The sequence below is a fragment of the Cervus canadensis genome, chromosome 24, assembly GCF_019320065.1.
Source record: "Cervus canadensis isolate Bull #8, Minnesota chromosome 24, ASM1932006v1, whole genome shotgun sequence".
Taxonomy (NCBI): Eukaryota; Metazoa; Chordata; class Mammalia; order Artiodactyla; family Cervidae; genus Cervus; species Cervus canadensis.
The window spans coordinates 15948225-15971795 of record NC_057409.1 but is presented as its reverse complement, the minus strand read 5'-3'; the positions used below and the strand labels follow the sequence as shown (position 1 = coordinate 15971795).

Below are 23571 nucleotides of genomic sequence, written 5' to 3'. Positions count from 1 at the left end.
ACACATTTCTACACAGTCAGATGTGCACACATCTACACATGCACGCACACAGACACACAGACACACATGCACCCACAGGCACATCTGCAGACACATGCACCCAAGACCCACTCACATAAGACCCACCCTCAGAGACACATAGGTACACTTGCACACACAGAACATACTTGCACACACAAGGACCCACCAGTGCACAACCCTGCCAGGCCTCAGCGCGGGCGGAGGGACTGCTAATCTAGGTCCCCCAGCTGCCACCGCCTTCCTCCTAGAGCCCCCAGGCCGGCAGGGGGCGCCCGAGGCCCCTTCCGTCCAGGCCCAGCCCTGGCGGGAGGGAGCGCGCGCGGGTGCCACCCACCGTCCGCCCTCCCAAGCTAAGTCCCCTTTGTTCCCCCACCCGGAAAGAGGCCGCCGCACCGGGGAAGCACCCAGCTACAGTGTTCTCCAGGCGCCGATCCTGCGCGCTCGTCTTGGTCCCGGAGATGACCGAGTCCCGGCACACGGACCGCCACGACCACTAGGAGGGAGAGCCAGCTCATCATCGCCCACTACCGGTCCAGGCAGGACCATGCGACCCCCGGGCCTCCGCAAGCCCACCGCCTCACAGGCCTGCAGCCCTGCCCCCTGCCCCTGCCCCCTCATCTCCCTGAAAGTTTGTTAAGTGTTCTCCCCTGGGAGGGGGCCACCCAGAACATTGAAAAGGGAGCAAGAATCCCAAAGGCAAGCCTTCCGTCCTCTCCTTCTGCCAGTGTCCAGCTCTTCTGGCCCCAAGGAGCTTCCAGTGAGGACTTTGATTCCTAAAGAACAGAAGCCTGGGGGCCTCCCTCTCCTCTCACCCTGAAACCTGGAGTCCTGGAGCTGTGCTAGGCAGAGATTATACACACTGGAGTCATTCAAGACCTGCCTCTGCTGCTGCTAAGTTCAGGGCCTTGGGTGAGTGCATGACCCTTCTGAGCTTCAGTTTTCCCATCTGTAAAATGGGCTTCCCTGACACTCCCTACCTTGCAGGTGGATGTGAGGATACACAAGTCGGTGGATACCTGGCGTGGGGCCCGGCGCACAGTGAGTGGAAGCTGGCTTCTGTCCTTGTGGTGATTCCTGTGTGCTGACCCCTTTCCTGACTGAGCCCCTGGACAGAGTTTGGACCCCCGTAGAGAGCCCCACAGTACATGCTCACTAAACCCTGGGACCTGCCCAGGATGGGGCAGCCTGGGGACGCTGCACCTGTGCCATCAGCAGACTGCACGTGTCAGGGAAGAGCCTGGCAAGATGCCAGGCCATGTTTTTCAAGTGGTTGGTTTCTCCGGGATGTGGGGCTGGGCTCATAACCCGGTTCTTCCTCCTTGTTCAGGAGTGGGGGGGCTCGGCTGGCTCTCGCTGTCCACTCCTCCCCACCCCCTTCCCAGTTGTCCACCATAATTAGGCTCTCTGTGGCTCGGGAGGGGGTGTCTGTGCTTCCTCTCCACCCCCAGACTCAGGCTCGCCCAGGGAGAGGGTCCACCCGCCCTCAGGGGCATTGCTGCCTTCGTGCAGGCAGGTGGGGAGCCCTGGCCAAGCCTGTGGCAGAGGTGGGCGCTCCTGCCCTCGCCCCTGGCCTGGCCCCTTGCTCAGTGGTCAGCCGTGCGTGGGGCTCGGCAGGGCCCAGGAGGCTGCTCTCGTCATTAGCGGCCGGCCTCACTCCAAGTGAATTAGCTGGTCCTCAGGGAGTGAGCGCTGAGGCCTGCAGGCTCCTGGCACCGGCCAGTGATTCATTGAACACAGCCTCACCCCTGCCAGAGGCCAGCAGCATCCCTGCCCCCAGCCCAGCAGCCTGACTGGAGGCCGGGGCGCAGGGCTGGTACCCAGAGCAGCCCAGGCTGCCCGTCCATCTGCCCCTGTCATCCTATTCATCGGGCTGCTCCCCGCTGGCTCCGTGCCGCTTGCCTCCATCCACCAGCCCCTCCCACATGCAGGCCTGGTGGCCTTGGATCCGCGCCCGGCTTCCGCCAACCTGGCCTGCCCCGCCAGGCTCTGTCTCCTGCTCCCTTTGTCCCCTGTGTACCTTGAGTAACCCGAGGGAGGCCCCCTCATCCTTTTCCCTCCTCCTTCTGTGCCTTCCTGACCCCCCTCAACCGAAGCCCTGGGATACACTTAACTGGTCTTGATGAAAAACAGAAGCTCTGTCTATGCATAGGAGGTTCCTGGTAGCTAGCTGCCTGGGGCCAGTTCCTGCCAGGGGCCCTCAGGCCAGGGCCCCCCTCCTTCTTAGAACTAAGGTGGGTGGGGAAGGCACAACCTTGGTCTCTGCCACAGAAGCCCTTAGGAGCCCACACACGTCCCCTCGATGACCACCCTCTGCACTTTCATTTACTCAGCAGGAGCCAGGTGTTGAGAGGCCAGTGCTGCTGAATGAATGAGTGGATGCCCTCCCCACACAGAAGCGACTTCTCTTCGTCAACACTGGTGACTCACATCTTGTCAAATCTCTCCAGCTTGAAAACCTTCCTCCTGCAGCTGCTGATTGGAGAGCATCCACATTTCATGGCCAGAGACCTGAATTCCGGGGCCAGCCGATTGTCCACGAGCTGGATGATCACCCCTTTGAGCCAGCTGTTCCCCATGGTCGTGCGGGGCTTGCCGTCCCTCAGGCTGACTCTGAGGATTAGACGCGTTTTATCTTGTACAGGGAACACAGGGCATCGAGATACCACCCAAAGACAGCCACCGCGGACTCATTCCAAGTGTTCTTCCTGGGGGGGCTCCCTAGCACATATGTGGGCAATTTCCCCTGTATTGTTCTATAATCCTTGATGGTTGCTCTATAATTGCTCTCAAATGGTTTAATCATAATAAATAGCATCTGCAGAGCAGTTTACACACTGTAACTCTTCCCGCACCCTCCCTCCCACCTGAGAAACTGAGGCTCAGAGAAGTTAATGAACTTCGCTAAGACCACACAGTGAGCAAGGAGGCAGAGCTCACCCCTCCCCAGACTGTGGGGCCGGCGGGTCCCCAGGCCACTGTGTCCCCAGGTACCGTGTCCCCAGTTCTGGGCAGGGGCGGGAGGCACAGAGAGCCTGGCAGAAGACATGGAGGCTGTCTGGGATCTGACGGCTGGTGGGGAGGGGGCATTTCACCAGGTGTGAGGGTGTCCAGGCAGGATTGTATGCTCACCTGTGGGTGCAGGTAGGCATTCAGGCTGAGACCAGGTGACCCCCAAAGGGGGCTTAGTTAGGGGTCATACCTCCCAGCGTGAGATGAGGAACCAGTTTAGTTTCAAGATCCCTTTCTGTTCTTAGGTTTAGGTGACTCAGAAACTTCTAGAAAAAGACTGGGCCAAATGAAATGCTTCCATTGGAATGGAAAGCAGTGCTTCCATTGCTTCCAGTTGCACCCAGATAGACTGTTTTATTAGCTGTTTGTTGGATTTGCTTCTGTGCTGTTGTTTCGGTCAGAAAACTGAGGCACGAGGGAGGTACGTGGACCGGGCCCAGGAGCACAGAGACGTGAGAATTGGAGGCGGTGACAGCAAAGCAGAGCCTGTGTGAAGGGGACACGGCAGGGAGGAGTGATCCGCAGGGGAGACCCCCAGTCCGCCCAGAGCAGCCGCCTCATCTTTGAGTCCAGTTCGGAACATGCCTCCTCTGCGAAGCCCTCCCTGACTGCTCAGCAGAACTTGTCTGCTCTCTCCCGGGGGTTCCCGCTGTTGTGGTCCTTGTTACAGTGTATACTTTCCAGACTGTGCCTGCCTCCCTCAGTGGGTGGTGACCAGGGAGGGAGCCTGTGGGTGGATGCTAACATTTGGGACTGCTTAAAAATACAGAGAAATACAAAGGAAACTAAAGCAAACACCCGTGTACCTGTGGAGAGCGGCTCTGTGCGCCTAACCCGAGATGGGCGGGGCGCCACCGTGACTGCAAACGCAGCAAGCGCGCGCTCAGATTCGCGCATGCGTGAACACGCATGTCTGGCTCACAGTAAGGAAACCTGTCGCCAGACATGGCTATGTGTTCACAGTTGCACTTCCAAGGCACGTGCACACCCATCAGGAGGTGGGAGGCCTGGAATGGGACCTGGTCCAGAGAAGAGAAGTTGGGCCAAGGCCAGGCGTGTGGCTGCTGTGCCCCGGCCGTGTGCCTGTCTGCCAAGGGTGTCCAGGCCAGCACCAGGCCTGCCCCCAGCTGTCACTTTCACTGTGTGCTTCTATCTTGATTGGCAAGCCAGGCCCCCCATCAATGGAGAGCCCAGAAGGAAGCCACCAGGGTTGGGGCTCCCTGACCCTATTTCTGGGGTTTCAGGCTGCGACACTTCCTGGCCTTTCCTACCGGCCCCTGTGGCTCCTGGATGACGTACACACGGGCATAGCCACTGTGGACAGATAAGGACTGAGGTCCCCTGGGAGGTGGACCCGTGGGCAGGGATCAGAGCCTTCAGGGTGGAGCTGGGTGACCTTGGGGCTAATACCACCAACCACACCGCCACAGTTCCTTGAAAGGCAACCATCGTGAGCTCTGTGTGCGGAGAAGAAAAATTACCACCAAATAATAATAAAGGGGCTTCCCTGGTGGCTTGGCTGGGAAAGAACACGCCTGCCAATGCAGGAGACTCCAGAGATGCAAATTTGATCCCTGGGTCAGGAAGATCCCCTGGAAAAGAAAATGGCGATTCTGTCCAGGATTCTTGCCTGGAAAATTCCTGGCAAGGAATTTTGAGGAAAGGAGCCTGGCGGGCTATAGTCCACAGGGTCACAAAGTGTTGGACATGACTGAGCAGACACACAACAAGCTCTAAGTTGTGGGTTGCTTCCTTATTCAGATGTGAACAAAATGACTGCCGCCCAGTGTCTTGCAAGAGCTCCAGTCTCCCTCCCCGTATTCCACAAGCACTTCAGTTCTCTCCATCTGACCCCAGCTCAGCTCTAGGTCTGCATGGGCACATCTGGGGCTTCAAAACTCAGCAGGACTCAAAGGCTCTGAGCCTCAGACGGCAGCTTGGAATTTGAAAAGGGTCCCCTCCACATTGCACTGGTAACTTGTGAGCCCCTCAGGAGCCCGTGGCCTTCCCCAGGAAGCCAGTTCAGGGAATGAAGGGGCACCAGACTGGGTGGTGGCTCTTTCCAGCGCGCTGCGGGGTCCCCTGAGGGACTAGCCTTCCCCAGGAAGCCAGTTCAGGGAATGAAGGGGCACCAGACTGGGTGGTGGCTCTTTCCAGCGCGCTGCGGGGTCCCCTGAGGGACTAGCCAGGTTGACAGTTCTAAGAAAGAGGTAGGGAGGCAGTCGGTGGCCCCTGTGTTCCGCCCTCCTGGGGCTTGTTCCTGGGAGGGTTGGGCCACAACTTCTTGTCCTGAGCAGTGTGCCTGCACTCGGGCCGTCCCTTCCCTGTTGAGGAGGAGAGAGCCAAAGCTGAACTATCTGGTGGAAGCACCACAGAGGGGGCCATGGAGAGCAGAGGCGGATTTTTCAATCATCCTTAAATAATACAGTGGATTTTACCATTTCTTGGAAAGTCCCCCCAAAGTCAAGAGAATGATAACAGGGAAATGGAGTGGGATGGGACGGAAGTGTGAGGGAGGGGCAGAATCACTCAGCTGCGTGGGCGCAGGTGGGGGATTCTGGAAAGGGCTGGGAGAGTAGGGGCCGGCTACTTACGGAGCCAGGGCAGGGGCCAGGGGAGACCGGTGGTGGGCGGCTCCCCCCAGGTGGCGTGGAATGACCTGTGTGCACCCTGCCAGTTCCTTCCAGGGGCCTCCATTTCCTCTCCTGTAAAATGGGGCATCTACCTGGACTGGCGTGAGGCTTAAACAGCATATAACTTGTGAGGAAGTGCTTTGGTATAAAGGGCTCCAGTCTTTTTATCACGATAATTAATTTAGGCCTTAGTTCTAAAGCAGTGGTCCCCAATCTTTTTGGCACCAGGGACCAATTTTTGTGGGCCTTCCCTGCTGGTTCAGCGGTAAAGAATCTGCCTGCCAATGCAGGAGACTACCGGTTCGATCCCCGGTCTGGGAAGATCCTCTGGAGAAGGAAAGGGCAACCCGCTCCAGTATTCTTGCCTGGAAAATCCCATGGACAGAGGAGCCTGGCAGGATACAGTCCATAAAGTTGCAAAAGAGTGACTGAATAACAACCGATTTAGTGGAAGACCATTTTCCTATGGACCGGGATGGTTTTGAGATGATTCCAGTGCATTACATTTATTGTGCCCTTTTATTTCCAATCTAATGCCGCTGCTGGTCTGACAGGAGGTACCAACCGGTACATGGCCTCGAGGTTGGGGGCCCGTGTTCTGAAGTTCATAGAAATACCAAAAGGCCAACAGGAAAAAAAAATGACTGAGGAGGTTAGGTTAAGGGAAAACAAGGTAGGAAGTAAGAGAGGGTAGGGTTGATCCCATCCACCTCAGCATGCTCTGGAACTGGGGAGTGCCCTCAAGGTGGGTGCTGGGCCTCTGGCAGCCCAGACAGGGAGGGAAATGTGCTTAGATACAAGACACAGAGGGTCTATAAAGAAAAACTAAAGCAAGTTATCTGGGAGAAATCTTTTTTTTTTTTTTTACTGCACCATTTTGTAGGCAGTACCTCAGTTCCCCAACCAGGGATCGAACTCGGGCAGTGAAAGTGCGGAGTCCTAACTACCGGCCCACCAGGGAATTCCCCAGGACACGTCTCAGGAGGGTGTTATTTATTCCCATTTTACAGGTGAGAAAACTGAAGCTCATGGAGGTTACACCTTGCCCAAGGACTCACATGCTAAGCCACAGAGGCAGGCAAGGAACCCTGCTCTGATGGGCTCCTGCCCCCACCCCCCCCCCCAACAAGAGGACAGGAGAGGGACCTGGAGTTTGTGCTTCTAACCACCAGGCTACACTGCCCTGCTGGTGTTGGGGCCTGAAAGGAATTTGTCCTGTGGGTCACTATAAAGGAACATTGTGCAATGTTGGGCTTCCAGAGCCCAGAGCAAGGCCACGATCAATGGTAGCCTGGAGAAATGTTCAAGGCATTGTTGCCAACTGTCTACTGATGTCACGAAAAAGCTCAATGAAACAGCCCGGGCGTATTTATTTTTCAGTAGGCTAACTTACTGGTGAGTCCTTGGCTACAAACAGTTACAAATGCTGTTCTCCCCGGGTCATTATATCCCACCAGAAGGAATTCTGCCTTGCAACCAGAAATCACCCATCTGGGGAGGATTCTCTGCTCCTTCTGCAACCTGAAAGGCATCTATCTACTGGAGGATGAGCCCCTCAGCTGGTGAAAATAAACTCCTTACCAATTGACAGAGGAAAGTCCAAGAGCCTATCCGTGCCTTTGGAGGAGGCAGGGGTGGGCACAGGCTGGTGGGGGCAGGATTGCTTGTGACCAGCAGCTTTTCCCTTTGAAAGCAGGAGCTACATCTGGTTTTAAAACCCAGCTCTGACAGGTACCCTGGGCAACATCCACCCACTCTGCCTCTGTTTCCTCTCTTGTATTGTTGTTTAGTTGCTCAGCCATGTCTGACTCTTTGTAGCCCCATGGACTGCAGCACGCCAGGCTCCCCTGTCCATCATGATCTCCCAGAGTTTGCTCAAACTCATGTCCATTGAGTCGGTGATACCATCCATCTTGTCTTCTGTTGTCCCCTTCTCCTGCTGCCTTCAGTCTTTCCCAGCATCAGGGCCTTTTCCAGTGAGTCAGTTCTTTGCATCAGGTGGCCAAAGTATTGGGGCTTCGGCTTCAGCATCAGTCCTTCCAGTGAATAACGCAGAGTTGACCTCCGTGAGTGTGGGTAACACGCCACCTAGGACTGAATGGGTTAACGTGGGTCTGGAGTCCAGAGTCATGTCTGACCCAGACTTTGTTCAGTAAACAGGAGCTGCCTGTCTCACCGCCCTCTCTACTGCTTACACCTTGTAGTTCTGTCCCTTGCTGTGCCCCTGCTGGGGCGGGTCTTCAGGGTTCTAGCCCAGTAGCCAGGCCCCACTTGTGGAAGGGCACGTTTGGAACTTCTCTGCTTGTTTGGGGCAAGGCAGCTTTCAGAGGCGCCCTCTCCCCTCTGACCCTCCTGCCTCACCCTCGTGTTCATGCGCCTATCTGGCTGGTTTCCTTGTTGGAGCTGCCCAGGCTCCCTTGCCTCTGCTCTCTCCCTTACTTCTTTCCCTGACCTTAGCTTCTTGCCAAGCCTGATATGCTCCAGGAAGCACCTCTGCCCTGGGCCTTTGAGTTTTCAGAGCCAGCGTCTGCCAGGGACCCCGTCACTCATCAAGAGGGAGGGTGAGTGGCATGGAGCCCTGGCAGCTGGGGCCAAGGGGCTCTCTTCCTGGCCAGGGGCCACTCTGCTGGCAAATCAGGCACCTATTCTGGGTCCCAGCAACCCCACCTGTAAAAGGAGGCTCTTTTCCATTCTCTGCATTTGCAGAGGCGCTTGCCATAACTGTCTGAAGCACGTTCAGGTTTTCTCTTTTCCTCTGGCATGGAGCAGGTGTTCACATCCAGGATCAGGGCTGGCTCAGTGGAATGTTGGGCCTAATTCCACTTGATTCAGAGAAATAGAATGGTCACTTCTTGATGAAGTATAGCCAGATGTACAGAACACAGGGCCACGCCAAATGGGGGGATACAACCAGACCTGCCCCTGCCACCTCCAGCCTGAACTTATGCCCAGAGATCCCCTCTCAATTCAGCCCAGGTGATGGGAACCAGGTGGCGAGGATAAAGAAATTTGCTTAGAACCAGTGTCACTCAAGCCTAGGCACTCCTCGTCCTAGGCATCCTCCAGTCCCTAGCATGCCCCAACTCCTACCGGTGGCTCCGTGAAGGGGAGAGGTGGGATTGAAGCGAGGAGTCATGGAGGACCCCCACCACTGCCAGGTGCCAGGCCTGCATGAAGCTGAAAGCTTCCAATAACCAGTAGCTGGGGTTCTCAGCTATGGATATTTCTTTCTTTTTTTAAAAAAATTATTTATTTATTTTTATTGAAGTATAGTTGATATGCAATATTATATAAGCTACAGGTGTACAATGTAGTGATTCACAATTTTTTCATTGATAAATAATGTCATCATTCCTTTCCTTCTGAAAGATTCAACTCCTGTCATTCTTTTGTAGAAAAGCTAATTGTTGTTGTTTACTCACTAAGTCGTGTCTGACTTTGTGAACCCATGGACTGTAGCCTGTCAGGCTCCTCTCTCCATGGGATTTCCCAGGCAAGAATACTGAAGTGGGTTGCCATTTCCTTCTCCAGGATGGATATTTCTTAATGCTGGTCCTTGCCTGCTTTGAGAGCCATTTCAATTCAAGTGGGGCTTCCCAGGTAGTAAAGGGGCTTCCTAGGGGTAAAGAACCTACCTGCCAATGCAAGAGATGTGGGTTCAACCCCTGGGTCAGGAGTATCCCCTGAAGAGGGCACGGCAACTCACTCCAGTGTTCTCGCCTGGAGAATCCCATGGACAGAGGATTCTCCAGGCGAGACTGGTGGCCTACAATTCATAGGGTCACAAAGAGTCGGACACAACTGCGCGACTAACGCTCGACACTCGTTTCATGCAGGCTCACTTATTAACATTAATCATTAATTTCTGACTTCCCTTTTATCTGTTTCTACAGGTATTCAGAACACATTTTACTTCCATCATGGCTGCCCCTTGTTTAATTATAGTGGTGACTTTGAAGAACATTCTGGAATACATTTTATCATCCTAAAATTCTTCATTGAGGAAACCTCCAACCTATCACATACGGCCCAAGAGAACACTGGTTACTCCCTCAGTGATAGGTACTTTGTGGGGGGCCTGGGGGGGGGTGTCTCAAAACTGTGTCTTGGCCAAGGACTTTGATGTGGCCCCGTGAACGACTCAGGAAGGAGGGGGTACCAATAGCCGTGCTGCTCCCTCCCTGGAACCTGGACTATATTCTTCCCTCCACTTAGCTAGTGGGAAAAGCGAGGCCTTGCCAGCAGCCAGGTGGATGGCGAGGTGTCTAGCCCATGCTTTCAAAGTAACACTCTTGAAGCACCTAAGTGGTAAGAGAGAGTGGCCTGCCCTGGAGAAAGCTGCCAAGAGCCAGTACACAGTCACAATTGTAGGCCTGGCCACAACACTGTAAGTTAAGAATGTGCTGCAGCTGAGGAGGCCTGGGGCTCTTGGTTCATGTGTGTGAGCTCTGACTTTCCTCTCAAGCTCTAAATGCCCATGGAGCTTGCACTTCCTTAGAAAGGGTGCTCTTCTTTCCCTTCCCTGGGGAGGTTTGCTCTCTGGAGTAACCTTTCATCCTATTTTGAGACTTTCCTATGGAATTGTCCAAGCCTCACTTTTTTCCCCCTGTGAAACCCTCAGAAAACCTCTTGGAGGAGAGAACATTGCTTTAAAGGAGGCTGAAATCTCCTCCCTTCACTCCCACCTGGATCTGGAAACCAACAGATTCCTATGCGCTGCACCGGGCAGCTGCGAGCCCTCCCAGGAGGGTGCAGGAGGCCCGACCCCGGTGTCACCCGCTTGCTCTGGGATCTCTGCTAAGCTTCACCATCCTTCTGCTCTGTCATGTGCAAACCAAATGCTCCCAGAGCCACCCTGGCTTCTGCACCGCAGAGAAGCAGCGTTGGAGCTGGAAGCTGTTCTCGGACTGAGCGCTGCAGGTCCATTCTTCGCGTGTCTCAGATTTCTGCAGGAACGCCATAGTTACCAGCACATGAGTAAGGACCAGACCAGGGTAACCAGCCATCCGGCATGTCCAGGCGTTTCCTGGTTGGACCACTGAGTGTTCTGAGCCCGGAACCATCCAATCGATCACCTTGTCTGCACTCCCCTTGGCTGTGAGAGGGGGAGCTGGTGGTGTGTCCTCCATCCCTCATATCTTCTCCCCTCTATTCGAGACTGGGGGTGGCTCCTCTGCCAGGGGTGACGGAAAGATAGAAAAGACCCATTTGAGTTTAACAGAGAAGAGGGAAGAGGAACCTTCAAGATGTCAAAGAGCCAGCCTCTCCCAGCTTCAACTTTAATCAGGTTGAGATTTCTGACATGGCCCAGACCACCGAGGTCCTCAGCTGGGGCCCGCTCTTGGTTCCTGTCTTGCTGGGTTTCCACGTGGGGCCAGGTGCGGAGATGCCCCCTTAAATGCCTCTTTGCGGTCACATACCTGATTAACCTTCCTCCAGACGCCCTGCTTTCACAGCCAGGGCAACAGGGTGTGTGCCCACACATGTTCTCCCCCAGCCAGCACCTTCACCTGCCACCGGGATGCTAGGCCCACGCACTCACAAACGGTACCCAGAGCTTACGCAAAACACCTACTCAGGCTATGCAGGGAGGCACGCTCATGCTCACACACACACACACACACACACACACACACAAGGATGCAGGGAAGAAGGCCTGGGAAGTGGTACAGGCCGGCAGAAGATCCCTGGAGACATCAGGGCATGTGTGCTCAGGGGGTGGCCGGGGTCTTGTACACAGCACACACCCTCTCGCCCCAAGCCTCCCCAGAACTCCAGTTTGGCATCAGTTCGGGAGCAGGCCCTGAACTTCAAGAGATGTCCCCCTCCCTCTCCCGACCAGGCAGGAGCCTTTGGGTGGCCAGACCTGTGTGGGTACCAGGGCCTTCTGGCCCGGCTTCCAGGGAGGATAGGCAGGCCCAGGCGTGCTGCACGAGAGAGCAGGCGTGTGGAGGGCGGCTCTTACACAATCCTATCCGGGCTCAGCAGGGCGGGAGAGTTGAAAGGGCCCTGGCAGCTCCCCAGGCCCTGATGCCTGGGCAAGGAAACCACAGCCTGAAACTCCTGGGTTTCTAAAGGCGGGTCTTTTGGAGGCTTGTTCCTCTCAGACTCTGTCCTTCCTCTGAGGCCACAGGGGCTGCTGAGGATGTCAGGCAGCAAGTCACAGGCTTCCAGGAACTCAACTCGCCCGGTGCCCTCCTTTCCCACCGAATACAGGAAGAATTTGCTGAAGACACTGTTCCTTTGTCCAGAGTCCTACGAAAACTGTGAAGCCAACCCACTTAGGTACAGATGGCAGCTGGAAAGTGGAATCCTGAGAACACTGACAGCTTTCCTGGTTGTGCCAGACCCTATTTTTAGGCACTTTCTGCATATGAACTTGTTCAGTTTCCACCAGAACCAGTGGAAGGTAGATACTATTCTTGTCATCTCCATTTTTCAAAGGTGGGAAGATAACTCTCCCAAATTCACACAGTGAGCATATGGCAGAGCTGGGATTTGAACCTAGGCAGCTTTACTAGCATTTACATTCTTTCTGGTCTCTTGGGTATTGAAATTGTGAGATGACCAATTAGGAACATGTTGGAAATGGCTTTGGAGCAAGAATTGCAAACTTAAGTGCCTACAGGGTGAGGCAACTGAAAAAAATGTGTGCCCCAGGCCAGCAGAGAAAGGCCTGTTGTCCAGCCGAGAGTGTGCAGGCCACGCAGAGGTGTCCCTCCTGCAAATTCTCTAAAACCAAAACTAGCCTGGAGGCCAACTGGGTCCCCTGGCTTAAAGCAGCTCTAACCCAAGCCAGTGTGCCTCAGGCTGTAAACCACCAGGGACAGGACATGTGGGCTCCCAAGGCATTACCAGTTTGTCCTGGGCGGGGGGTGGGGTGTTGAAAGGTCACAGAAGCAGCAAAGGGCAGAGAGGCACCAGTGAGTCAAAGTGACCGGGACGGGGATAACAACCTGTTCAGAAAGAGCAAAGGAAGTGAGGGGTTGCCTGTCACTGGAGAAACGAGGCTTTTTCTTTTTCTGGCTGTGCTGCACTCAGGCTTTCTCTAGCTGCAGTAAGTGGGGGCTCCATAGCATGGGTGCTAGGCACATGGGCTTCGGTTGTTGCGGCTGGTGGGCTCCAGAGCACTGGCTCAGTGGTTGTGGCACCTGGGCTTAGTTGGTCCACATAAGAGCTTCCCAGACCAGGGATTGAACCCATGAACCCTCCATTGGCAGGAGGATTCCTAACCACTGGACCATCAGGGAAGTCCTGGAATGAGCTCTCCATTAGCCTAAATAACTTCTTCACTTATGAGGTGTCAAATACCACATGCCTACAGCAAGATGGAGGTTCAAAGCCATAGCTGATTCAGAGCTCATTTAACAACAAAGATTCCTCCACTCTAAGGTTTTAGCCTCAATTTGGTCACTGATTCACTTGGTTACCCCAAGTCCCTTGCTGTAATCTCTTGGTCCGCTTTCCTGACCTGTTAAAAAGGAGAGTGATAGCACATTAGAGGTTGAACCTATAAATCTGCCGATTTTCAGTTGGTTTTTTTTTTTTTCCAGTTAGTTTTGACCTTCAAAAAAACATCAGTTTCATAAAACCCAACCCTATAATTGTCCTACCTACTTTGGAAAGTATGGAAAATACCTAAAAATGCTTGAAGCATGAGCCAGACGCTCACTGCCACCTACAGAGCAGGCACCCAGTGTGTGCTCGGTGAACGGAACGCTGGTTCCAGAACCAGGTGCGCATGAGCCTTACTCACCCACCTAGCCAAGCCAGCTGCACAGGGATCAGCGTCAGGCAAAGCAGTTCTTCGAGGGAAATTCACATTCACCCAGTTCCTCCTAGGATCTGCCCCCTCCCCTCGCCCCCCCTCCCCCGTTCACTAAGGTCAGAATCCAGAACAATCGTGACCCGTTTTCAGCCGTGGACACAAGAGACGACTGCCCAAGGCCACTATCCAGACAGGGAAGAAGACTCAGTCGCTCAAATGCAGCACAGAAGAAACTCTCAATGCATCCGCGTTCCGTGGACTAAACAATCCCTTCCAGGGTAACCAGAGTTTAAGGGTCGCGCCGCAGGAGGCGCTCTTGTACCCCACGTAGGAGCCGCAGAATCCCTCCACCTCTCGGGATACTGTGATACAAAGGAAGGGTCGCGGCCGCAGCGGCCAAGGAGACCCTTCCTACTCTGGGGCGAAGGGCGGCCCCGGTCTCCGTCTCAATTAAGGCAACTGACGGCGGGCGGGAGCGGAGTGAACAAAAAGGTTAGGACGCGTGGCCCCGGGGTACACCACTTGCCAGTTCTTTGGTTTGGCAGGCGCCTGTCCTGGGGGAGAATCGCACCTCCAACCATCGGGGCGCCCTGGGGCAGGGCGGGGACCCGGCGGGCGCCCCACCTCCGCGGTTGCGTACCCCGGACAGGATGGCGACCGCCAGGCAGCGGGAGGTGGCGCGGTGCCCTGTCCTGTCCAGCACCTGCCCCACGTTCCCTTCTGCCGGAGAACAGGGAGTCCGGGCTTCTCTTTTCCCCAAAGACAAACTCGCTCGGGAAAGCCCCCACAGGCCAGCGGCCAGAAAGGCAGATGTAAACGGGGATGCGAGCCTGACTTGCGAGCGACAGGGGCAGTGGGAGGGGACCCCGACCCGAGTGGCGCCCCGCCACTCCCCGCCTGCTCCCGGCTGGGCAGCGGAGTCTGTGGCCCGAAGGGGTGCAGCCAGGCGAGTGCGCGCTGAGCTTAGTTAAGGGGAGGGGGGTCTCGCGGTGGGACTAGGGCCTTGACTTAAATAAAAGAGAAGGGCGACCCACTCAGTCTCTCTCCTTGCCCCCCGACATCAAGCACTGCTGGACTTGGCAATCGTCCCTCCTCCGCAATCCCAGACTCCGGGTTTTCTCCATTCCCAAATCGGCGGCCCCCAAGAGACAGACAGAGGAACCTGCCAATGGCAGGACGCAAAGCGTCAACTTTGTGTTCGCCCGCCACTCTCAGCCAGTGTGCGCTCGCTTCTCCCGAGTCCCGCCTTCCGTGTCGGGCGCCCCCTTCTGGCAACACGGAGATGAACCCTATCTGTCGCCATCTTGTGTGTGGCACAGGTATTTTTCTCTCGAACGTCTTTGCACTCAATTCGATCTTTCCTGCCACAAAGCTGGTGTCTCAGTTCGACAGCCAAGTGCGATAGCGATAAGAAGACGGTTGCCTACGGTTTTCGGATCGTCCGACTGGGTTGGGTAGCCACGTCACGCCACGTTCGCCGAGCCCAGCGCCATCTTGAGTGTGGCGTCCGGATGATTTCCCTTCTTCGGGCTCCGCGTGTTCCCTAAATGGCGCCCAAAACTTCAAGGAGCCCCCAAGGACTAGCCCACCCAGTCTGAGGGACGATTACGCCCCCTCGAGTAACCTAGCAAGGAATATGTTCAAGTACCCTTCACAGAGCCTTAAGTGGGGCGGGAGAGCGACAGACTCGAAGGCCGGGCCCTGGAAGCAACCCAGTAGCTGTCGCGACGGCAGTGACCGCTCGGGGCAGGCGCAAACCACAGCCCCGAAGTGCGGGCACCCGCTGTGTGTTGCGACGTCCGTGGGCTGTTCAGCTCGACGACAGAGCCCATACCGGCCCTCGAGTCCCCTCGATGCACGAATACCCACAACGTGAATGCTTGGCACGAAGCCCACTTCGTCGTCGGCTGGCTTTGGCGACGGGCGCCTAGGCTGGGTAGTGGGCGAAGGGTTCACCTCCCCAAAGACTCGGGGCACCCAGAACTGGACGCGGGTAGAGGACGTTAAGGGGTGGCCCAGGTACGCGGGTCTCGGCCTCACGCCCTCATCGCTCGTCGTGGGGCTTTCCACCGACTCGCGCTCGGAAAATTCGTGGTGGAATGTGCCAAGGCGCGGGGGTGAGCATCCCCGGGCTACGCAGGGCACCGCCCGGGGCGAGCACAGCCCAGCACCCGGCCTGCCCCTCCCCCTCGCTGGCAGCCGTCGTGTGGGCCAGCCCCCTCCTCCTCCTCCTCTTCTTCCCTCCCCTCCTCCTTCCGAGCAACCGCGGGGAGGGGTGAGGACTGGGTGGGGGGAAGGTGGGGGCTGGGCGGGCAGCTTTGCCGCGCTTTGGCTTTCTGCGTCAGCAGCCGCGAGCAAAACAGCAGCGGGAGCGCGCGCCCCGAATGCGAGTGCGCGCCCCTCCCCCCGCGGCGTCGGTGCTGTCGAGACCCGGCAAACTCAGACCCCGAATGACAGGGCGGCCGGCGACTGCGCAGCACGGACGCACCAAGGCACTGCCGCTTTAAGCATGCTTGCCCATTGTTCGGAATCGAGCCAATGAGCGAGCGCCCGCTCCCTGCCCGCAGCCAATGGCGTTCGGGTAAAGGAGGCCGAGCGCCGCCCACTAATCTATATTAAAGGTTCTGGCGCCGCGTGAGTTCCCCACTGGCTGCTCTGAAAAGCCATCTTTGCATTGTTCCCGTCTCCGGCTTCACCGCTCGCCGCAGCCACCTCCGCCGCGCGCCATCTCCGCCGCCGCGGACTCCGGCAGCGTTACCGCCAGAGTCCTCCAACTCCCGCTTTTCTTCTCAGTCCGTTGCATCGGATCACCGGAGTGCCCCATCATGTCAGACGCGGCCGTGGACACCAGCTCCGAGATCACCACCAAGGTGAGGTTAGACGCCGCCCGCCCGCCCTTTTGGGGTCCGCGCGCCGCCACTGCCGGAGCGGTGTTTGGCGCGCAGCGCCCGGCTCTGCCCGGAGCCCGCTGTTCCTATCATTCGCTGAGGAGCCCACCCGCTCCCGGCCTAGGCTACTAGGTAGCCCACTCTTTGTGCGCGTGCGGGGGAGGGGGCGGGAAGCGCAGTGGGCAAACGTGATGCCCATCCGGGAGTGACCTGGGGGCCCTCAGGGACCCGGAGATGCCGGTGCGGAGGCCGACAGGCTCGAGGGGAGGCTGCTGCACGGGCTCCCGAAACTTGTTTGTGACTCTGTGGAGTGGCGGCCGGAGGATAGGGGCCTGGCTAGGGGGTCGTCGGCCCACGGGGCGCGCGAAGATAAGTTTGAAACTGGAGCGCTTTTGGAATCGGAAGTGCCGGGGTGGGGGGGCCCGCGTGTGCGGGCGCGGGCCGGCTGCGGGAAGTGGCGGCTCCGTGGCGAGCGCCCGTCCGCGGCGCTGGTCTTTGTTATGCGCCGGGCGGCCGAGTTTTCGCGCCTTGTAGTGGATCCGAGGAGGTTTATCTGGACTAGGTTCGGATAAGGCGGAGCAGGGCGGCGGGGCCGCGGTGTCGGTTGTCTTCCCGCGGAGGTGTGAAGGTCTCCGCCCTGGCTGTCCTCGGGGACGGGAGGTGGGTTTCCCGGGGTGTGCAGGAGTGTGCCGGGAGCAGCCGGCCACCCTCAGTAACTCACCAGCGGTACCAGGCTTCGCTGAGGAGGAGGCGAGCCCACGCGCTGGAGGGGAGGAAACGGAAAGTGAAGGAGCGGCGCGCCGGGGCGACGAGGGGCGCCCCCCGTGGCTGCCCGGGGGCACCGAGTGTGCGGCTGCTTCGGGGACTACGCGGGCGAACAAAAGCTGCGGCCGCGACTACCTTCTTGCGGGGCCGAGCCGCGCGCCGGGGGCTGTTGAGGCCCGGTGATGCGGATTCACTGCCCTCGGTTTTGAGATCCTGCGCGTTTGGCGCAGCTCCGCTCCTGCGCGCCGCGTCGGTCCGGCTGCCTGCCCTGGGGAGTGTCTCCGCCCTCGGCGGGAGCATGGCACTTTGCGAAGGGACCGCTTTTTTTATCCTTTGGTGCTTATTCCTGCCTCTGCGGAGACAGGCGCGAGTCACCTTGGCGTCTCCTTAACCCCTGTGCCCCTGGCGTCACCCTTGGTTCTTTCCCAGGGGCGACTGCCCGAGAGGAGCGGGGTTTGGGACACGGATCTCCGCCCGGGCTCCCTCCGACCCTCTCTGGGCCCAGCCAGGGAACTAGTTTGAAGGAAAGGGTTAGCCCTTCCCAGCGCGGGCGTTCGCTTTTCCCCCCAAGGTGATTTCCCGCTAGGAGCCTTAAATGCCCGTGTGAAATGCGTTTCCGACGGCCTCGGGCTGCGGGGCTGCTAAAACCCTGCGGACTTTGGGGCGACCTCCTGCGGGGCTTTGCCCGCCAAATACAGAGACGTAGGCCTGCGAGGGGAGGCGGCGGGGGCGCCCAGAGGCCCGGAAAGACTGGAAAGCAACTGGCGCGCGCCCGGCGGTGCCAGTGCAGCCAGCGGGCGCCGGGTCTCCAGGGTCAGGGGCGCACTCGGAGGCCCGGGGCCACGTGCTCCGCGCGCGCGTTGCGTGCAGAGGCCCGCGCGCAAAGCCCGCCGGGCGGGGGTGCGCGCCTGCGCGCCACGACCTCCCCGCCCCCACAACTCCCCGGGGCTCCGGCCGCCAGGGGGCGGGAGCGGGCGGTGCCGGGGTCTGCGCCGTGTCGGACGGGGATCACCAGGAGGATGGGGCCAGCAGGTGCCCCGGGGCCCTTCACCGGAAGGCGCTCGAGCGGCCTCCGGTTCCCGGGCTGCTCGAAGCCTGTTTGTGTTGGCGGCAGAGTGTGCCGCACTGGGTGGAAAAAATTACGGGGCTGCGGGGTGTCCGCGGCGGCGCTGCCCCTTGGGGCACGGGCAAGGCGCGGCCTGACGGACACCGAGCTGGCCCTCGGACGGGCGAGAGAGCCACGGAGGGAAATTTGGCGCTCCCAAGTGCCAAATTTCAGGGACGGCGTGCCTGAGTGCAGCAAGGCCTGGTTTGGGCCCAGGAGTGTGTCGCCTGAGCCCGTGACCATGTCCAGGGCTGTGGTTTGCCTTCTCCTGGGGTGGCTGTGGCTTACGGAGGGATCGGTGGGATTCTGGTTCCTTCAAAGAAAGCCCTGTGCTTGCCAGATCGTGGGCTCCGAGCTCGGCTGCGGGGCCTCTGGCTGGAGAAGCGGCTTCCCCAGTTTTGCCAGTTAGTTCCCTCCCATTCCCTTCCCAGGCTAGTCCACCCACGGGAGTCCTCCCGCAGTGTCAGGGCCCTCCCCCATTGCCTTATTTATTTATGGCACATACCTGCTGTCTTCCAAGAAGGATTTGTGAGAGGCGGAGCTCTCTGGTTGGAAACAAGTGTGTGATGAGAGAGTGTGAGTGAAGTGTTCCTGGGCTTGTCTGCCCGGCCAGACAGGTTTCGGGCTGTGGTGCCACATGGCTTGTTTCCTAAGAAGCATGAGTAAAGGTGCGGTGGGAACCGCTGTCCTGGATCCGTTTTAAAAAGTGTGTTGTGTGTTTTTAAGGGTAGAGAAGTAGGATGAGATCCTGGCCACAGACACACAGTAGTATTCTTTGCTCTCTCCCACCTGTAACTTTGAGCTTGTAACTTGGGAGATCAGGATTGGCACTGAGTCCCTCCTACCTGTAGGTTTGGGCCCTTTTGCCAGCCCTAGGTTACTCAGAAGACTTAATGGTTCCCTTTTCCTTTTTGAAGGACTTAAAGGAGAAGAAGGAAGTTGTGGAGGAGGCGGAGAATGGGCGAGAGGCACCTGCAAATGGGAATGCTGTGAGTGTCCGCTGTGGTCATGACCCCCAGCAGCTCCTGGCCTGGAGTTCTTAAAAGACTTGGGGCTTAATCAGGGGGGGGGGGGGCGCGAGGCCTTGGTCAGTTCTGTACTGGGATCTCTGGCTGGAACTTGAGGGGGCATCTCTCTGGGGATCTAGTCTGTAGAAGCCCAGGGCAGGGTCTGGAAGAAGGGACGTGGGGGGCAGAGTGATAATTCTGTCCTCATCAACAAGCTGCTCTGCTTTCTGTCGAGGAGAATGAGGAAAATGGGGAGCAGGAGGCCGACAACGAGGTAGACGAAGAAGAGGAGGAAGGTGGGGAGGAAGAGGAGGAGGAGGAGGAAGGCGATGGTGAGTAGCTTTGTTCCTCTAGTACCTTTTTCTGGTCTTTCCTAGCAGATGGGGAGGGACTGGGGTCTCCCTGGGGGGTGGCAGGTCCAAGGGACCACCTCCAACTGGGCTTGTAGCCGCAGAGCCAGCATCTTCCTCACTTTAGGCCAGTGACTGGGGCTGTGCCCCCAGCACCACGCTCACTCCCACTGGAGAGTGCCCTCCATGCCCTGATCAGTTGGTTGGTGGGGCTTCTCTGGTTTCGCTTGGGTCTTCTTACCTCTGATGACAAGATGCCTGTGATGGGCAGTGCGGGTGCAGCGATTGCCCGGCTTGTCAGGCAACAGAGATGGCTCGGTGGCACTCAACCCTGGCTACTCTTACTGGAGATTGCCCAAGGAGCTGTGGTTTTCCTGTCATCGTGTCCATCTCCCCCCCCCCCCGTTGGTGGCTGCCAATGAGTGGGAGAGTCCCAGGACCCACTGTGCCTGGTTAGTTGAGGAAGGCAGAGTGGTTTACCTGGGCTTTGTTCTCTCCAGGTGAGGAAGAGGATGGAGATGAAGATGAGGAGGCCGAGGCAGCTACGGGCAAACGGGCAGCTGAAGATGACGAGGTGGGTCTGGTCTGGCTCAAGTTGGCAGGGAGGGCTGGAATCTGAGACACTAACACTGGAGGGGCTGATGGAACTTAAGTGGTTATAAGATGTGGTGTGTGGTCCTTCTCCTGAGCTGGAGTGGGAACAGGGGCCCTCTGGAACCGCGCGTGCCTGGTTTTAGCTCTGCCAGCAGGAGCTCAGCCAGTGGGAGGGTGGGCCCAGGGGATTGGAAGAGGCCTTGACAATCCTTCTCTTCCCAGGATGACGATGTGGATACCAAGAAGCAGAAGACTGATGAGGATGACTAGACAGCAAAAAAGGAAAAGTTAAACTTAAAAAAAAAAAAAGGCCGCCGTGACCTATTCACCCTCCACTTCCCGTCTCAGAATCTAAACGTGGTCACCTTCGAGTAGAGAGTCCCGCCCGCCCGCCCCTGGCGGGCAGCGCCACCCGCAGACGATAGCGCTCTCCACCACCCAACCAAAACCACAACGTGAATTTGCAACAGGGGAGGAAAAAAGAACCAAAACTTCCAAGGCCCTGCTTTTTTTCTTAAAGTACTTTAAAAAGGAAAATTTGTTTGTATTTTTTATTTACATTTTATATTTTTGTACATATTGTTAGGGGTCAGCCATTTTTAATGATCTCGGATGACCAAACCAGCCTTCGGAGCGTTCTCTGTCCTACTCTGACTTTACTTGTGGTGTGACCATGTTCATTATAATCTCAAAGGAGAAAAAAAACCTTGTAAAAAAAGCAAAAACAACAACAAAAAAAAACAATCTTATTCCGAGCATTCCAGTAACTTTTTTTGTGTATGTACTTAGCTGTACTATAAGTAGTTGGTTTGTATGAGATGGTTAAAAAGGCCAAAGATAAAAGGTTTCTTTTTTTCCTTTTTTTGTCTATGAAGTTGCTGTTTATTTTTTTGGCCTGTTTGATGTATGTGTGAAACAATGTTGTCCAACAATAAACCGGAATTTTATTTTGCTGAGTTGTTCTAACAAAGCTGTCTCAGGCCTGGTTTTTCTGTTTTGGTTTCTTTAGGCTTTCTCCAGAGGGGCAGGGGCAAGAAGAGGGGAGGATCTTCAACTCTGACCCTGCTGTCTTTCCTGGGGACAGTGGGTTGGAGACCTCAGTTTGGGGAGGTGTTGCCCCTTGGCACCAGGGTCTGGTGGGTGGCCATCCTGTAGTCAAGGACTGAGTTGCAACTGGCTAATGGGGACGTGATGGGAGCACTAGACCTGTGGGCTGAGGAGGGAGCCACTTACCAGCTTCATCTCTTCCTAGGATTGTAGTGAGCATCTTCCACTGAAGTTGTTTAACCCAGTTTCATTGGAAAGGTGCGGACACCTCTGTACGCTGGGGGAACAGGCTACATGCTGGGCTGCCCTCTGAATCCAGGAGGTGGGGTGGGGGGTGGTCCAGGCCCAAGTGTGAACTTGGGCCAAAGATCCCAGAGATGTCATCTCCCTGTGGGACAACGGCTAGCCGTGCCCTTCACCTCAAAGGCCTCACTGGATTATCCTGGCCACTGAATGGCTCCCCCTGGTGGTGACACGTGGCATCTTCTGGTCCCTTAGGACATATATTCCAGACATGAATGCAGCCTAGGTTTAGTCACTAAGAGCTAAGTCTTGTCCAACCTTTGGGACCCCAGAGATTGTAGCCTGCCAGGCTCCTCTATCCATGGGATTTCCCATGTAAGAATACTGGAGTAGGTTGCCATTTTCTTACCTAGGGGACCTTCCTGACCCAGGGATTGAACCTGGGTCTCCTGCATTGCAGGGGCATTCCTTAGCGACCTTGCTCTTTTTCAAAATCCCGATCTCCAGAAGAAGCAAATACCTTGGTTGAGGGAGAGACACCTGCCCCTTCAGCACTGTAAGGGGTGATGGGTGAGCTGCTTGAAGTTTTCAGACAGGTGAGTCAGGACAGTTGAGTCAGGAGAGCGAACTGGACAAAGGGACAAGCTCAAGCCCTCAGGGAGAGAGGTGACTGTTAAAGAGCGCTCTTAAGAACCTTCTGGGGGGAAAAAAAAAACTTTGGGGTCTACAGATGAGCCTTGTGTGGTGGGGTGGGTCCACAGAGGAGCCTCGTGTGTGTGGTGTGAGGGGTCCACAGAGGAGCCTCGTGTGTGTGTAGTGTGGGTGGGTCCACAGAGGAGCCTTGTGTGTGTGTGTGATGTGAGGGGTCCACAGTGGAGCCTCCTGTGTGGTGTGAGGGGTCCACAGAGGAGCCTTGTGTGTATGTAGTGTGGGTGGGTCCACAGAGGAGCCTTGTGTGTGTGTGGTGTGAGGGGTCCACAGAGGAGCCTTGTGTGTGTGGTGTGAGGGGTCCACAGTGGAGCCTCCTGGTGTGTGAGGGGTCCACAGAGGAGCCTTGTGTGTGTGGTGTGAGGGGTCCACAGTGGAGCCTCCTGGGTGGTGTGAGGGGTCCACAGAGGAGCCTTGTGTGTGTCATGTGCGTCCACAGCTGAGCTGCACGTGTGTGCTGTGAGGGGTCCACAGAGGAGCCTCATGTGGGGGGTGTCTACAGAGGAGCCTCGTGTGTGTGTAGTGTGGGTGGGTCCACAGAGGAGCCTCGTGTGTGTGTGGTGTGAGGGGTCCACAGAGGAGCCTTGTGTGCGGTGTGAGGGGTCCACAGAGGAGCCTTGTGTGTGGTGTGAGGTGTCCATAGAGTAGCCTTGTGTGTGGTGTGAGGGGTCCACAGAGGAGCCTCGTGTGTGGTGTGAGGGGTCTACAGCAGAGCCTCGTGTGTGGTGTGAGGAGTCCACAGAGGAGCCTTGTGTGTGTGTGGTGTGGGGTCCACAGAGGAACCTCGTGTATGTGTGGTGTGAGAGGTCCACAGCTGAGCTTCATGTGTGGTGTGAGGGGTCCACAGAGGAGCCTCGTGTTTGTGGTGTGAAGGGTCCACAGAGGAGCTTCGTGTGTGGTGTGAGGACTCTCAAGAGTCTGCTCCAACACCACAGTTTAAAAGCACCAATTCTTCGGCGCTCAGCTTTCTTTATAGTCCAACTCTCACGTCCATACATGACCACTGGAAAAACCATAGCCTTTACTAGACGGACCTTTGTTGACAAAGTGATGTCTCTGCTTTTTAATATACTGTCTAGGTTGGTCATAACTTTCCTTCCAAGGAGTAAGTATCTTAATTTCATGGCTGCAATCACCATCTGCAGTGATTTTGGAGCCCAGAAAAATAAAGTCAGCTACTGTTTCCATTGTTTCCTCATCTATTTGCCATGAAGTGATGGGACCGGATGCCATGATCTTAGTTTTCTGAATGTTGAGCTTTAAGACAACTTTTTCACTCTTCTTTTTCACTTTCATCAAGAGGCCCTTTAGTTCTTCACTTTCTGCCATAAGGGTGGTTAGTGTAGGGCAAATAACAGCCCTGCTGGGCCTCCATCTCTTACTCTGCCTGAAGGCAACACTAGCATGAGGCGTGTGCCACGGCCCAGAGCCGC

At 56.6% G+C, this 23571-nt stretch overlaps 1 protein-coding gene and 1 long non-coding RNA gene across 3 annotated transcripts; both read left to right on the top strand.

Annotated features, from left to right (window-relative positions):
- Positions 1–310: 310 nt before the first annotated feature.
- LOC122426673 lies at positions 311–2851 on the top strand. Its single transcript, XR_006265210.1, has 3 exons — positions 311–930; positions 1006–1059; positions 2352–2851. It is a non-coding gene; the product is annotated as an uncharacterized LOC122426673 (long non-coding RNA).
- Positions 2852–16052: 13201 nt separating this feature from the next.
- On the top strand, positions 16053–21110 carry PTMA (prothymosin alpha). 2 transcript variants are annotated; one of them, XM_043445006.1, is made up of 5 exons: positions 16053–16301; positions 19107–19178; positions 19432–19528; positions 20047–20120; positions 20363–21110. In XM_043445006.1, the coding sequence occupies exons 1-5, from the start codon at positions 16257–16259 to the stop codon at positions 20408–20410; spliced, it is 336 nt and encodes a 111-aa protein (XP_043300941.1). In that variant the 5' UTR covers positions 16053–16256; the 3' UTR covers positions 20411–21110. The 2 variants fall into 2 exon arrangements, with proteins under 2 accessions (XP_043300941.1, XP_043300942.1); XM_043445007.1 differs by having other exon boundaries at positions 16054–16301; positions 19435–19528.
- The last annotated feature ends 2461 nt before the right edge of the window (positions 21111–23571 follow it).